The sequence below is a fragment of the Oncorhynchus mykiss genome, chromosome 6 (genome assembly GCF_057628025.1).
Source record: "Oncorhynchus mykiss isolate SJ-2025 chromosome 6, ASM5762802v1, whole genome shotgun sequence".
Lineage (NCBI taxonomy): Eukaryota > Metazoa > Chordata > Actinopteri > Salmoniformes > Salmonidae > Oncorhynchus > Oncorhynchus mykiss.
This window is the reverse complement of record NC_143027.1, coordinates 14,539,830-14,555,460: the sequence shown is the minus strand read 5'-3', so window position 1 is coordinate 14,555,460 and position 15,631 is coordinate 14,539,830. Positions and strand designations below refer to the sequence as shown.

The 15,631-nt window shown below is 45.4% G+C and overlaps 1 protein-coding gene across 1 annotated transcript in view; it reads left to right on the top strand.

The window, feature by feature from the left end:
* skic3 (SKI3 subunit of superkiller complex) overlaps positions 1-15,631 on the top strand; it is a 39,971-nt gene that overhangs the window by 17,321 nt on the left and 7,019 nt on the right. The window contains exons 18-36 of the mRNA XM_021605314.3: positions 7,945-8,047; positions 8,417-8,599; positions 8,780-8,930; positions 9,097-9,175; positions 9,369-9,430; positions 10,065-10,121; positions 10,324-10,392; positions 10,548-10,622; positions 10,773-10,914; positions 11,080-11,173; positions 11,323-11,400; positions 11,499-11,623; positions 11,698-11,821; positions 11,945-12,169; positions 13,672-13,744; positions 13,853-13,906; positions 14,074-14,185; positions 14,330-14,458; positions 14,640-14,764. Coding sequence (XP_021460989.3) covers positions 7,945-8,047; positions 8,417-8,599; positions 8,780-8,930; positions 9,097-9,175; positions 9,369-9,430; positions 10,065-10,121; positions 10,324-10,392; positions 10,548-10,622; positions 10,773-10,914; positions 11,080-11,173; positions 11,323-11,400; positions 11,499-11,623; positions 11,698-11,821; positions 11,945-12,169; positions 13,672-13,744; positions 13,853-13,906; positions 14,074-14,185; positions 14,330-14,458; positions 14,640-14,764 — 2,060 coding nt within the window. The remainder of the gene's footprint in view (positions 1-7,944; positions 8,048-8,416; positions 8,600-8,779; positions 8,931-9,096; positions 9,176-9,368; positions 9,431-10,064; positions 10,122-10,323; positions 10,393-10,547; positions 10,623-10,772; positions 10,915-11,079; positions 11,174-11,322; positions 11,401-11,498; positions 11,624-11,697; positions 11,822-11,944; positions 12,170-13,671; positions 13,745-13,852; positions 13,907-14,073; positions 14,186-14,329; positions 14,459-14,639; positions 14,765-15,631) is intronic.

Below are 15,631 nucleotides of genomic sequence, written 5' to 3'. Positions count from 1 at the left end.
GGTTGTACGAGCATTGGCTATGAATCTCTTTATCCAGGCGGTGACTCTGAACACTCTTTTCAGTTTGCTGTACCTTTCAAGCTCCAACACAGTTTCAGTGCTGTCTGTGCTGTTTGCTGCGAGTTGTACAGTAACCTGGCAACTGGACTTGAGTTCTATATTCACCTCATCCGGAACCTTGTTATCATCAGTCTCTTCGGACTGATTGGGTGATGTCAGAATTCTGGGTCCATTCCACCATAGCTCGCTCTGTGTCAAGTTTCGAACAGTTTGTCCTCTTGTAGGGAGGTCAGCTGGATTAGTTTTCCCTTCAATATGTGACCATGACTCTGGATTGGTCAAGGACTGGATCTCCGTCACTCTGTTCGCAACAAACTTTTTCAATTTCTGAGCTGAGCTGCAAATCCAATGCAGCACGATCATTGAGTCTGTCCACATTTTGATCTGTTTTTCTTCCATTTTCAGTGTGATCATCAAGTTGTTTGCTAGTCTCGCTCCAATCACAGCTCCCATGAGCTCCAGGCGTGGCAGCGTCATTTTCTTAAGTGGGGCTACCCTGGACTTGGATGCGACTAGACTTGTTGTTTCCCTGTCTTGTGACTCACCTTGCAAGTAAGCTACTGCACTGTAAGCCCTTTCACTTGCATCACAGAACACGTGTAGTTTCAGGGTGTGGTTATTCTGTGGCCGCATGTCTGTTCGGTACCACCTTGGTATGGTGAGCTGGTGTAACTGGGGTAGTTCTGAACACCACTGTTGCCATTCTCGTGTCAGATCAGGTGGTAATTCTTTGTCCCAGCTGAGTCCCTTCTCCCACATTTCCTGGAACATGCACTTGATCCTGATGGTGAAGGGAGTTAAGAAACCAAGAGGGTCGAAGACACGTGCAGACGACTGCAGAACACTTCTCTTTGTGTTTTCCTTTTGCCTTAGAATGCTCAGTAACGGCCTGAGGTCAAACACAAAGTCATCCGTTTCCGGCCTCCATACTAAACCTAAAACCTTCAGCGCTAATCCTTGTGTTTCTAGCGTCAATGGGTGGTCAGTTGTCGTACTCTCCTCCCATTTTGTTTTCAATTCAGGAGAATTGGTCATCCACTTGCAGAGGTCCATGCCTGCATTCGACAGCATTCGCTTTGCAGTTGTTGTCACAAGGTAAGCCTCTTCAACATTGCTTGAACTTGCAATGAAGTCATCTACGTAGAGTGACTCTCTCAGTATCTCTACAACTTCTGGTTGTTCTGTTTCATATTGTTTCAGGTGCTTCCTGATTGTAGCTGCCAGCAAACATGGACTTGGGGAAGCTCCAAGCTCTTCATGTTCTCCCCTTGGTGGGCCAGTGAGCCATAGAAATCTCACGGCGTCTCTGTCTCTCTCTGCTAGGGATATCTGCAGGAAAGCTTTCTTGATGTCTGCCATGAATGCGATCTCATGTAGTCTGAACTTTATCAGAACGCTGAGCAGATCCGGATTCAGGTTCGGTCCTGTGAGTAGACAGTCATTGAGAGATGGACAGCCATCTTCATGGGACGAGGCATCAAACATCACTCTCCGTTTTGTTGTCACCTTATCTTCTCGGAGTACTGCATGGTGAGGTAAGTAGTATTTCACGTCTGCACTTGATGCGTTGTCCTTGGGCACGTCCTCTGCCATATCTTGTTGTAAGTAGTCTTCTACTACTTCATTGTATCTGCTGTACAACGTCACATCCTTCTTCAGTCTTTTCTTTAGACATTCAAACCGTTTCTTGGCGATTCTATAGTTGTCTTGGAGTTCTGGCATTTCTCGTTTCCATGGCAACTCCATATGGTATCGCCCATCTTTGAAGGTGGTTGTTTCCTCAAACCTTTGTAGAGCCTCGGTTTCCTCTGGGTTCTGTGTTTTCTCGCTTAGAATACCCAGAGACTCAAGCTCCCAGAATGCATGCAGTTGCTTGGAGACTAATGTGTCTTCATCAAGTGGGATGAACATGCAAGTTGCCTTGGTGACACTTGACATGGACACGGGTCCCTGCACTGACCATCCAAAGGTGCTCTCTAAAGCAACTAGCGTCTCCGTCAGTCGCTCCACTCTGCCTGATACTATCTGCCAGTAGTAGTCTGCTCCTATCAGGACAGAGAGTTCAGGATCATTGTCATCTCCTGGAAAGTCTGCGAGCTGCAGTCCCCTTTTACTGAGCTCATACTGAATCCGTTCACCAGGAACCTTCATCACAGCTGTGCACACTTGTGGGGTTTCAATTGCCTCTATCTCTATTCTCTGCTGTTTGTCCCAGACATTCTCCAAGATGACTTTCACTGTGTTGCGTTGGGATGTTGCTGGGGCAGAGGAGCCAAACGTGTGAAGAGTGAGTGCCTCTTGTCTGATTACTGGTAGCTTCAAGCCCTTCACAAGGTTTTCATGTATGAAGCTTCTCTGACTGCCTCCATCTAGTAAGCAACGAGCTATCTTCCTGCCCGATGGGCCTTCTACCCATGCCTTTGCCGTTTGTAGCAACACAGTGTTCTGTCCATCTGGTTTCATCTTCACTGAATGGGGAATAACTGAGGAAACAACAGCATCTACAGAAACAGTAGGGGGTTGCACCTCACTCCTCTTACTGGTACACACCGCAATGTGATGTCTGCTTCCACATGTTGCACATGACACATCTTTGATTTTACAGAATTTTGCTGTGTGTCTCTGTCCTAAACATACAAAGCATCTTCCCATGTTCTTTTAGTTTCTCTTTGCGTGTAGCAATATTGTAGTCAGGGCAGTTTTCTGATTTGTGGTCTGCACTGTCACAAAATAGACACGTTTGCTGTTCCTTCTGGCTGGCTGTATGCAGTGCTGCAGCAGAGGGCATGTTGGGTCTTTTTGGTTTCATTTCATTGGAGAAGCATGACTTGTTCCATGGTTTGCTCTCTTTCTGTTGGTTGTATGATCTTGTCATTTGTAGCGCTCTCTCCCTGCTCTGAACCTCTTTCTGTAGGAAACTGATAATCTCAGACACTTTCCATTCATCATCTACTCCCCTCTGACGACTATAGTCAAGAGCTATGTCCTCTGGAATCATCTGCAGTAAGATTGGGAATAGTAGGCTTCCATAGGATTCTGACACTACACCAAGTGATTCCAGGCTCCTAATCTGAATTTCACATTCATCATATAGCTGCCTCAATGCATTTAGATCGGAGGATTTCTTCACAGGTGTGAGATTCAGCAGCTTTGACATATGAGCACTAATCACAAGATCTTTCCTTCCAAATCTGCTCTTGAGTAGAGTGATTGCATTATCATAGTTACTGTCTGTTAACATCAGTCCTGCTACTGCCTTTGCAGCTGGTCCAGTGAGATATGTTTTCAGATAGATAAACTTATCTTTTTTACACAAATCAAATCAAATCAAATTTTATTTGTCACATACACATGGTTAGCAGATGTTAATGCGAGTGTAGCGAAATGCTTGTGCTTCTAGTTCCGACAATGCAGTAATAACAAGTAATCTAACTAACAATTCCAAAACTACTGTCTTGTACACAGTGTAAGGGGATAAAGAATATGTACATAAGGATATATGAATGAGTGATGGTACAGAGCAGCATAGGCAAGATACAGTAGATGGTATCGGGTACAGTATGTACAAATGAGATGAGTATGTAAACAAAGTGGCATAGTATAGTATAAAGTGGCTAGTGATACATGTATTACATAAGGATACCGTCGATGATATAGAGTACAGTATATACGTATGCATATGAGATGAATAATGTAGGGTAAGTAACATTTATATAAGGTAGCATTGTTTAAAGTGGCTAGTGATATATTTACATCATTTCCCATCAATTCCCATTATTAAAGTGGCTGGAGTTGAGTCAGTGTCAGTGTGTTGGCAGCAGCCACTCAGTGTTAGTGGTGGCTGTTTAACAGTCTGATGGCCTTGAGATAGAAGCTGTTTTTCAGTCTCTCGGTCCCAGCTTTGATGCACCTGTACTGACCTCGCCTTCTGGATGATAGCGGGGTGAACAGGCAGTGGCTCGGGTGGTTGATGTCCTTGATGATCTTTATGGCCTTCCTGTGACATCGGGTGGTGTAGGTGTCCTGGAGGGCAGGTAGTTTGCCCCCGGTGATGCGTTGTGCAGACCTCACTACCCTCACTATTCCTCTTGTCCAGATGGGTTAGGGCAGTGTGCAGTGTGGTTGAGATTGCATCGTCTGTGGACCTATTTGGGCGGTAAGCAAATTGGAGTGGGTCTAGGGTGTCAGGTAGGGTGGAGGTGATATGGTCCTTGACTAGTCTCTCAAAGCACTTCATGATGACGGATGTGAGTGCTACGGGGCGGTAGTCATTTAGCTCAGTTACCTTAGCTTTCTTGGGAACAGGAACAATGGTGGCCCTCTTGAAGCATGTGGGAACAGCAGACTGGTATAGGGATTGATTGAATATGTCCGTAAACACACCGGCCAGCTGGTCTGCGCATGCTCTGAGGGCGCGGCTGGGGATGCCATCTGGGCCTGCAGCCTTGCGAGGGTTAACACGTTTAAATGTCTTACTCACCTCGGCTGCAGTGAAGGAGAGACCGCATGTTTTCGTTGCAGGCCGTGTCAGTGGCACTGTATTGTCCTCAAATCGGGCAAAAAAGTAATTTAGTCTGCCTGGGAGCAAGACATCCTGGTCCGTGACTGGGCTGGATTTCTTCCTGTAGTCCGTGATTGACTGTAGACCCTGCCACATGCCTCTTGTGTCTGAGCCGTTGAATTGAGATTCTACTTTGTCTCTGTACTGGCGCTTAGCTTGTTTGATAGCCTTGCGGAGGGAATAGCTGCACTGTTTGTATTCGGTCATGTTACCAGACACCTTGCCCTGATTAAAAGCAGTGGTTCGCGCTTTCAGTTTCACACGAATGCTGCCATCAATCCACGGTTTCTGGTTAGGGAATGTTTTAATCGTTGCTATGGGAACGACATCTTCAACGCACGTTCTAATGAACTCGCACACCGAATCAGCGTATTCGTCAATGTTGTTATCTGACGCAATACGAAACATCTCCCAGTCCACGTGATGGAAGCAGTCTTGGAGTGTGGAGTCAGCTTGGTCGGACCAGCGTTGGACAGACCTCAGCGTGGGAGCCTCTTGTTTTAGTTTCTGTCTGTAGGCAGGGATCAACAAAATGGAGTCGTGGTCAGCTTTTCCGAAAGGGGGGCGGGGCAGGGCCTTATATGCGTCGCGGAAGTTAGAGTAACAATGGTCCAAGGTCTTTCCTCCCCTGGTTGCGCAATCGATATGCTGATAAAATTTGGGGAGTCTTGTTTTCAGATTAGCCTTGTTAAAATCCCCAGCTACAATGAATGCAGCCTCCGGATAAATTGTTTCCAGTTTGCAGAGAGTTAAATAAAGTTCGTTCAGAGCCATCGATGTGTCTGCTTGGGGGGGGATATATACGGCTGTGATTATAATCGAAGAGAATTCTCTTGGTAGATAATGCGGTCTACATTTGATTGTGAGGAATTCTAAATCAGGTGAACAGAAGGATTTGAGTTCCTGTATGTTTCTTTCATCGCACCATGTCACGTTGGCCATGAGGCATACGCCCCCGCCCCTCTTCTTACCAGAAAGATGTTTGTTTCTGTCTGCGCGATGTGTGGAGAAACCCGTTGGCTGCACCGCTTCGGATAGCGTCTCTCCAGTGAGCCATGTTTCAGTGAAGCAAAGGACGTTACAGTCTCTGATGTCCCTCTGGAATGCTACCCTTGCTCGGATTTCATCAACCTTGTTGTCAAGAGACTGGACATTGGCAAGAAGAATGCTAGGGAGTGGTGCGCGCTGTGCCCGTCTCCGGAGTCTGACCAGAAGACCGCCTCGTTTCCCTCTCTTTCGGAGTCGTTTTTTTTGGGTCGCTGCATAGGATCCACTCTGTTGTCCTGTTTGTAAGGCAGAACACAGGATCTGCGTCGCGAAAAACATATTCTTGGTCGTACTGATGGTGAGTTGATGCTGATCTTATATTCAGTAGTTCTTCTCGACTGTATGTAATGAAACCTAAGATGACCTGGGGTACTAATGTAAGAAATAACACGTAAAAAAACAAAACTGCATAGTTTCCTAGGAACGCGAAGCGAGGCGGCCATCTCTGTCGGCGCCGGAAGTGTTACAGTGAATCATTGTTGTGAATAGCAGTCTCATACTGGCTCCAAAACTCCTGCCACATACTGACATCTCCATAGAATTTCTCAATAATCAACTTCGGTAGCCTTACTGAGTTAGCGTCACTCACCCGGGCTGGTAGTGGATTGACGTCCTGTTTCTTCTTTATCACTCTTTGTGCACGACTCTTCAGCATGATAATGCGCTCTTTATAATCCTCCGTGCATGCAATCTCTGCCTCCAATCCGTCCAATGGCGTTAACTGTTCAATTCCACGATCGAGTTCAAACAAACTGTCCTCCTTAATTGATAACAATTCCAACAATGTACTCAAGTGATCGGTATCCGGATTTGACTGGGATATTTCCACGTCAATCTGATTCAAAATCCGCGTTGTTGCGTCTCGAATGGTACCCCGCTTTCGTCTCATTATTTCTGCTTCATGCCGACGTTCCTCCTCAGCCATTTCAGCCACTTCTTCGTCGGAGCTCATATCCCGGGTTTCGGCACCAAATTTTAGATTAACAAACTTCTTAGTAATGACTCGGGACGTCGGGTTTGATACGAAAGCTTATTTTAGTAAGAATACTTGTTTACGTTACATTTAACAACAATTGTTTTGGTACAGAGCAATGCAGGTAAGATGCTGTTGGAAAGTCAGCCACAATCACTCACACCTGCACATAATTGGCGCGTTATCACTCATTCCTCTCGCAAGGCATTCTGGGACTTGCAGTCAAAAAGCGTAATTCAACACAACCCAATACAATTACATATGCAAATAAATCTAAAGAAATATCTTTAGATACAGCTCAAAGAATAAACTTAAACATTAACTCTGTAACACATTAAAGTTACAACACTCAGTAAGGACGAAGCCACTGCTCTGAAACCACCATGAAAAAGCCAAACTACGGTTTGCAACTGCACATGGGGACAAAGATGGTACTTTTTGGAGAAATGTCCTCTGGTCCGATGAAACAAAAATAGAACTGTTTGGCCATAATGACCATTGTTATGTTTGGAGGAAAAAGGGGGAGGCTTGCAAGCTGAAGAACACCCTCCCAACCGTGAAGCACGGGGGTGGCAGCATCATGTTGTGGTGGTGCTTTGCTGCAGGAGGGACTGGTGCACTTCACAAAATAGATGGCATCATGAGGGGGGAAATTGTGGATATATTGAAGCAACATTTGAAGACATCAGGAAGTTAAAGCTTAGTCACAAATGGGTTTTCCAAATGGGTAATGACCCCAAGCATACTTCCAAAGTTGTGGCAAAATGGCTTAAGGACGACTAAGTCAAGGTATTGGAGTGGCCATCACCAAGCCCTGACCTCAATCCTATAGAAAATTTGTGGGCAAAACTGAAAAAGCGTGTGCGAGCAAGGAGGCCTACAAACCTGACTCAGATACACCAGCTATGTCAGGAGGAATGGGCCAAAATTCACCCAACTGATTGTGGGAAGCTTGTGGAAGGCTACCCAAAACGTTTGACCCAAGTTAAACAATTTAAAGGCAATGCTATCAAATACTAATTGAGTGTATGTAAACTTCTGATCCACTGGGAATGTGATGAAATAAATAAAATATGAAATGAATCATTCTCTCTACTATTATTCTGACATTTCCCATTCTTAAAATAAAGTGGTGATCCTAACTGTCCTAAAACATAATTTTTTTACTCTGATTAAATGTCAGGAATTGTGAAAAACTGAGTTTAAATGTATTTGGCTAAGATGTATGTAAAATTCCGACTTCAACTGTACCACCAGCCCCAAGCATTGCGATCATTTCCGTGTGTGTGCGTGCTGCCCCCAGGTCTTGGGGAGTGTCTGCTGTCCTTGGCCAGATGCCTGATGGAGGACTATAGAGATGCAGGAGCCATAGACCTCGTCCAGCAGGCCATCCAGTACCTCTTCAGGTTAGACACTTCACTCAGCATTCCCAGGAGCCCAGAGAGGCAGCTCATTGAATAGGATTACTGGAACTCACCATTGGCAATCAGAGAGAATTGGAATTAATTGGGTCCATAATAAAATTACACTGTGGTATCAAAGGGCACTCATGAGAATGACTTGGGCTACCAGTATTACATTTGATAAATGCCTTGTTGCTTTCATGTATTGTGAGGACTTTAAACCTACATCATTTATCAAGTTGCTTAAGAAACAAAAGGCCTCAACACATGATTTGTTTTTCACTATTAAAAATGATGTTGCATTGAAAATGTATACAAAAACACACTTGACTGTACTTAACATCCCCTTCGCCTGTGTCTGTCCACTCCCAGGGCTGTAGAGCTGCGTCCAGACCTGTCCTGTCTGTGGAAGTTACTGGGAGACGCCTGCACCTCAGTCAGCACTGTGGCCCCCAACAGGGCCCGCGTTGTGGTGCCAGGACCCCTGGCCGGGTTACAACCCCCAGACCAAGGCCACCTTCTCAACCAAGGACACACCCTCCGAGTGGGGGAGAGGTGAGGCGCCAACACCGGCTAGTCTCTAGTGTTCTGATAGAAGCCACGTGATTTGAATACACAGGACAACGCTATCTCAAGGCTAATGGATACTGGGTAGGAGGATCCCTCTCTGGTGTCATGATTTTTAGGTTTGGTCTGCACTGTAAGATGAATCAGGAATAATGTATTTGTGGACAGATGCTATGGGCGTGCTCTGAAGCTGATGCCTGAGAGCTCCAGCCTGTGGTATGACCTGGGTCTCAACTACTACCACCAGGCCTGTCTGCCCCCCTGCCTTCAGGAGATGGAGCACAACACCCTGCTACTGCTGCTGGAGAAGGCCCTGCAGGTACAAAACTCACCTGGCTGGATGGCAGGATGGGGCAGAACACTCAATTGTCTGGGCAGGAAGAGTTAGAAGAGATGTATTCAGCCCAATTCTTGGAGTTAAACACCAACAAGTTTCGGAGTTAACATAGAATATCAATGTATTACACTCTTTCTCTTCTCCTCAGTGTGTGAAGAAGGCCATCATGTTGAACAGTAGTAACCATAGCTACTGGAACGCCCTGGGAGTGGTCGCCATGAGCAAAGGTAGAAAGATGTAGCCTGGGTACCAGTCTGTTTCTGCTATCATTATACTCCTTGGCACAAAAAAATGAAGACGTTTTTAAAACTTTTGTCTGGTTGATGGGAGCCTTCGTTGGTGGTGGAGCTATGGGATGTTGTTGCCTTGTCTTTAGGTCTGTTTATAACATAAGAATGGCTGTTTACTCTTCCTTTTCAGGACTTGAGAACTATGCCCTTGCCCAACACAGCTTCATTAAGTCAGTGCAAGTGGAACCCAATGTAAGTACAACACATCACACAGTATTGGGTACTCACTTTTCATTTAATCATCTCTTATGTCTTAGTCTGGGTACCAGTCTGTTTAGCTGCTATCCTTCCACTCATTGCCACTTCTTGTCATGCTGAACAGACTGGCCTTTCTGCCATCTTCAAATATGAACATTCTATCATGAATGAGCTTGAGTAGAACAGAGGAATTGATCCTGATTTGATAACCCTCAAAACGATCATCCAATCACAACGATTAGGCACATATTGGAACTCTATCACTTTTTTCCTCCACAGAACATGTTGGTATAGTTTTTTGTTTCTCCAGAACATTCTGTCAAAAGTTGCTAGCGCATGTCAAAATTCTCTTAAGTAAATACATCCTGCAATTCCAACCACAAAACGTCTCGGCTCTGATTTTAAGCCTCAAAATACAACAACTTTGTTAGAATTAAAATTCTATCTTCCAGAGTCCATATGTTGTCATGGAATTATTTGTTAGGTTTAACAACCAATCAGGAACTCTGCCATAAATCGAGCTGCATATTGAACATTAAGATTGCTGAAAGGCCAGTCTCTTTAAACATACTGGTCCCCAGTGCAGTTATGTGTGTGTCTTTTAAAAATAAATGTCCTCCCAATCTAGAATGTTGTTGCTTGGACAAACCTGGGTGCTTTGTATCTGAAGAAAGACAGTGTTGAGGTATGTGTCCTCTGGACCGTGAAAATTCCTATGTCTATGTTCTGTCTGTATTACTGTCAGGTTCATTGTATTAGGAATGTTTAATTTCTGGTAAATGAACTTGATTGTGATTCTATTTACTGATGTTTATTGAAAGCATCAACTTCCATAGTCTGTGTGTTATTTTATTATTCGCTTCATTCCTGCTCCATTGCTTTCCCAGCTCTCCCATGAAGCCTTTAAGATCGCCCAGTCTTTGGAACCACTGTATGTCAACTGCTGGATTGGACAGGTATCTTGTGACATGCCTACAAGGCACCAGAGACCGTAACCATGCAAGCCAGTGTTGCTCAATGTTATACAGATATGTTCTAACATCCCATCCCTTTCTTTTTCTCCTCTTCTCCATCACTTTGCTCCCCATGTCCCGTTTTCTACTACTACCAGGCCCTTATTGCAGAGATGGTGGGCAGTTATGATACCATGGACCTGTTCAGACACACCACAGAGCTCAGAACACACGTATGTCAATTCATTCCTCCATTTAGAGACCTATTGGCTGAGACCTATTGGAATTATGTTGTAGCATCTCATTGTCTGCTATTATGTTATCCTGTCTTGTTTTATTCTCTCGCTCTCTCTCCTTTCACCCCCCCCCCCATGCACACCTAGACGGAGGGGGTAAAGGGCTATGCTTACTGGGTTTGTGCCACTCTGCTGGATAAGAGTAACAGGGACTCTGAGCTCTATCGCTACAACATCGTCCAGATGAACGCGGTGTCTGCCGCTCAGGTGGCTTTGAGCAAGTACACAGGTGTGTGGTTAAGTCTTCAATTAAGCTTTCTTACAATGGCCTTCTTATGCCATAATTGGCTAAACTTGAGATTGTTGGACCTTGTATCTTCAGTCTTTGATTGTCAAATTTAGAAATGAGCTCTAAGCCTAAAGGGAAATGGTTAATTACTTTCTGTCTTGTCAGAGCGGATCCAGACAGACCCTGATGCCTTCGTCATGCTGGGTTTCCTCAACGAGCACCTGCAGCTAAAGAAGCAGGCAGTGCTGGCTTACCAGAGGTGTGTCTGTCTGGAAATGGATTGTGTGTGCCTGCGTGTTACAGTGCGCCTCTACTTGTTATTTAAATGAAAGGTTAAATAGGAAATTCATCTCTTCTGTTTTTCATGAAGTAATTCACTAATGCCAGACTTCTTCCTCTTCTCCTCAGAGCTGTGGAGTTGCTGCAGGCGACGCCTTCCGTGGAGTTACTGGCCTTCTCCCTGGGAAGCTATGGCCGGGCCCTCTGGTACCACAACACTTTGTCCTCGTACAGACGTTCCGAAATGATTGAAAGATCTCAAAAAACAGGTTTCGTAGTGTAAGTGTGGTGTTTCTACCCCTCAGCAACACAGGCCAATGGGAGGAGGCGGTGCACGTTTACTCTTCCACATCTCTAGAGGTGCTCCACGACTTGACTGGCCTGGCGCTGGCCTACTGCAGAGCAGGACTCATCCCAGAGAGCATCAGTGGTGAGTGGCTCATTCAGTGTTGGGGGGGTATTTTTATATGTGTGAATGCCTTTCAACATTGCCCTGTCTCTTAGCCTATGAGAAGGCTCTGATGGTGACCTCTACTGAGAAAGAGAAGGCCTACATTCTGACTTCTCTGGCTCTGCTGCAGCACAGACTGGGGAACATGGACTCCGCTAAAACACTGCTCTTCAAATGGTCAGTTCCTCCTGACGCACCACTGCTTCAACACTTCTCCCTTCACACACTGAATGACTAAACCTACGGTATGTGTGTGTCTCTGTGTGTTTCTGTCTCTTTGCGTCTGTGTGGTGTCCGTAGCTCCATGCTGAAGGAACCTGTGCCAGAGTCTCTGCTGTGCCTGTGTGCTCTGGGGCTTGTCCATGGGGACAGCACCCTGGCCAGCGCGGCCCTCACTGAGCTGCTGAAGCAGGGCAGGGCCACTGGGGCTGCCGTGGAGCAACGCTGCCTGCTCACCTGCACCCTGCTGGCCCTGCAGGGCAACTACAGCGCGGTGCAGCGAGAGGCCTCCAGGGCCGTCCACAGGTACACCTCAACTCCAAAACTAGTTTCTTATTGGACCAAATACTAGGTAGGTCCAGGTAGTTACCTCCATGTTCCAGCTTGGCTCCATTTGGTTCCTAGTATATGCAGCCCAAGTCTCAATATTGACCCCTAATCCCAGCCTGTACTCCAGACCTATTCCATCCCCCTTCCCTTGAGTAGCATCACGGTCCCTTTTCTTATACAGTACCAGTCACGTTTGGACACACCTACTCATTCAAGGGTTTTTCTTTATTTTGACTACTTTCTACATTGAAATAACACATATGGAATCATGTAGTCACCAAAAAAGTGTTAAACAAATCATATTTTAGATTCTTCAAAGTAGCCACCCTTTGCCTTGATGACAGCTTTGTACACTCTTGGCATTCGCTCAACCAACTTCACCTGGAATGCTTTTCCAACAGTCTTGAAGCAGTTCCCACATATGCTGATCACTTGTTGGCTGCTTTTCCTTTACTCTGCGGTCCAACTCATCCCAAACCATCTCAATTGGGTTGAGGTCGGGTGATTGTGGAGGCCAGGTCATCTAATGCAGCACTCCATCACTCTCCTTCTTAGTCAAATAGCTCTTACACAGCCTGGAGGTGTGTTGGGTCATTGTCCTGTTAAAAAACAAATGATAGTCCCACTAAGTGCAAAGAGGCGTATCGCTGCAGAATGCTGTGGTAACCATGCTGGTTAAGTGTGCCTTGAATTCTAAATAAATCAGACTCTGTCACCAGCATAGTACCATCACATCATCTTCTCCATGCTTCACGGTGGGAACCACACATGCAGAGATCATCCGTTCACCTACTCTGCGTCTCACAAAGACACGGATGTTGGAACCAAAAATCTCAACCAAATGACAGATTTCCACCGGTCTAATGCCCATTGCTCGTGTTTCTTGGCCCAAGCAAGTCTCTTCTTCTTATTGGTGTCCTTAAGTAGTGGTTTCTTTGCAGAAATTTCAAGGTCTGATTCACTCAGTCTCCTCTGAACAGTTGATGTTGAGATGTGTCTGTTACCTAACTCTGTAACAGACACATGCTTGCCAAATAGGGCTATCTTCTGTATACCACCCCTAACTTGTTACAACACAACTGATTGGCTCAAACGCATTAATAAGGAAAGAAATTCCACAAAGTAACTTGAAATGCATTTTAGGTGACTAACTCATGAAGCTGGTTGAGAGAATGCCAAGAGTGTGCAAAGCTGTCATCAAGGCAAAGGGTGGCTACTTTGAAGAATCTCAAATATAAAATATATTTTGATTTGTTTCACACTTTTATGGTTACTACATGATTCCATATGTGTTATCTCATAGTTCTGATGTCTTCACTGTTATTCTACAATGTAGAAAATAGTCAAAATATGAGCAGGTGTCTCCAAACTTTTGACTGGTCCTGTAGTTTAGGATTAAAGAAAGCACTAGAATCTCTTCCATATGAGTAGGTATGTAGATACAGATAGTAACACGCTTTCTTGTTGTGTTGGTGCAGTAACCCTGGCAACCCTTCCCTGTGGGCCCTGCTTTCCAGACTGGTGCCACAGTATTACCCCAGGAAGGCCAAGGTATGTCACTCATTCACTCACTCATTCACTCACTCACTCACTCACTCACTCACTCACTCACTCACTCACTCACTCACTCACTCACTCAGCTTATGTTGTGTGTTCCAGGGAGGTGCAGTGGCAGGCCACGTTGCGTGTCTCTCCAGCATGACCCAAGGAAAGGTACGTGTGCACCCCTGCCCACACGCCTCACCCATACCCTTCGTCTCTGCTTGACACCCCCCAAATGTCACCACTGATCTTCTCGGTTTGGTTCCCTCCCTCTCACTGTGTCTATTCTGTCCCTGTGTGTGGGTGTGCTGCCTGCCACTACCTGTGTGTGGCTGCAGAGGGCACTGCTGTACAGTGGAGTGAACCAGCTGGCATGTGGCAGGCACTCTGGAGAAGATCGCAGCAGGAACGCCCTGAAGACCATGCAGAGGGCTGTGCTGCTCTGCCCCGGTAAGGCCATGATGATCACACACACACACAGTCTTTTCCAACATAAACATCTACACACAAAGCCTCAATCCCTTTAAGACTGTCTATAGACACTGTGTATGGATTCCCTGATGTAACATGTTCCTCACCCCGTCTGTCTGTCAGATGACCCGGCGGTGTGGGCGGGGCTAATGGCTGCTTGTCACACAGAGAACACAGCCTGCTCCCTTTCTGGCTCCACCCCTGGCAGACGAGGCTTGGAGCAGGTGCTCATGGCTGTGGTGTCAGAGAAAGGTAGGTCAGCACTGGTCTGAGGTGTGTGTGACTATGTGTACATGTGTAGCAAAGTCATGTAGCATTATTTAAGTTCTGGATCGAAAGAAAGTATTTAAATGTGAGACTTTTTCCCTCGCTCCATGTGTTTATCTTTTCTTTAACCTTTTTTGTGTGTGTGTGTGTGTGTGTGTGAGTGCAGTACGGAATGTGGAGGAGGTGGAACAGCCTCTGGCCCAGGCTCTGGAGGGTTGGGTGCTGCAGCAGGCTGTGACAGGACTGACAAGTGGAGGTCAGCTAGAGCAGGCTGAGGCCCTCTGCTCTCAGGTACACACACATGTTGAGTAATATGGCTACAGGTTCATCTACCTCTCCTAAAGCCCATTCTTGTGGAAAGTTGCTATAGACCACCAAGTGCTAACAGTCAGTATCTGGATAATATGTGTGAAATGCTTGATAAGGTACAGTATGTGATATCAACAGAGAAGTATATTTTCTGGGTGATTTTAAATATTGACTGACTTTCATCAAGCTGCCCACTCAAGAAAAAACGTCAAACTGTGACCAGTGCCTTATCAGTCAACCTACAAAGGTAGTTACAAACAAATGTAGTAGCCATATCTAGGAAAACCACTGTTCCAAAGGCTGGCTAATATAATGTATAAGAGGTCATACAATACGTTTTGTAGTGATTCATATGTTGATGATGTAAAGAATATTTGCTGGTTTGGTGTGTAATGAGGAGCAACCAGACGCTGCACTTGACGCATTTATGAAACTACTTATTCCAGTTACTAATAAGCACGCACCCATTAAGAAAATGACTGTAAAAACTGTTAAATCCCCTAGGATTGATGAGTAATTGAAAAATTGTATGGTTGAGAGGAATGAGGCAAAAGGTATGGCAATTAAGTCTGGCTGCCCAACTGATTGGCAAACATACTGCAAATTAAGAAATCATGTGACTAAACTGAATAAAAAGAAACAACACCATGAAACAAAGATGAATGATAGTAAAAAGCTTTGGGGCACCTTTAAAATGAAATGTTGGGGGGAAAAGCCAACTGCTCCATCATTCATTGAATCAGATAGCTCATTCATCACAAAGCCCACTGATATTGCCAACTACTTTAATAACTTTTTCATTGGCAAGTTTAGCAAACTTAGGCATGACATGCCAGCAACAAACGCTGA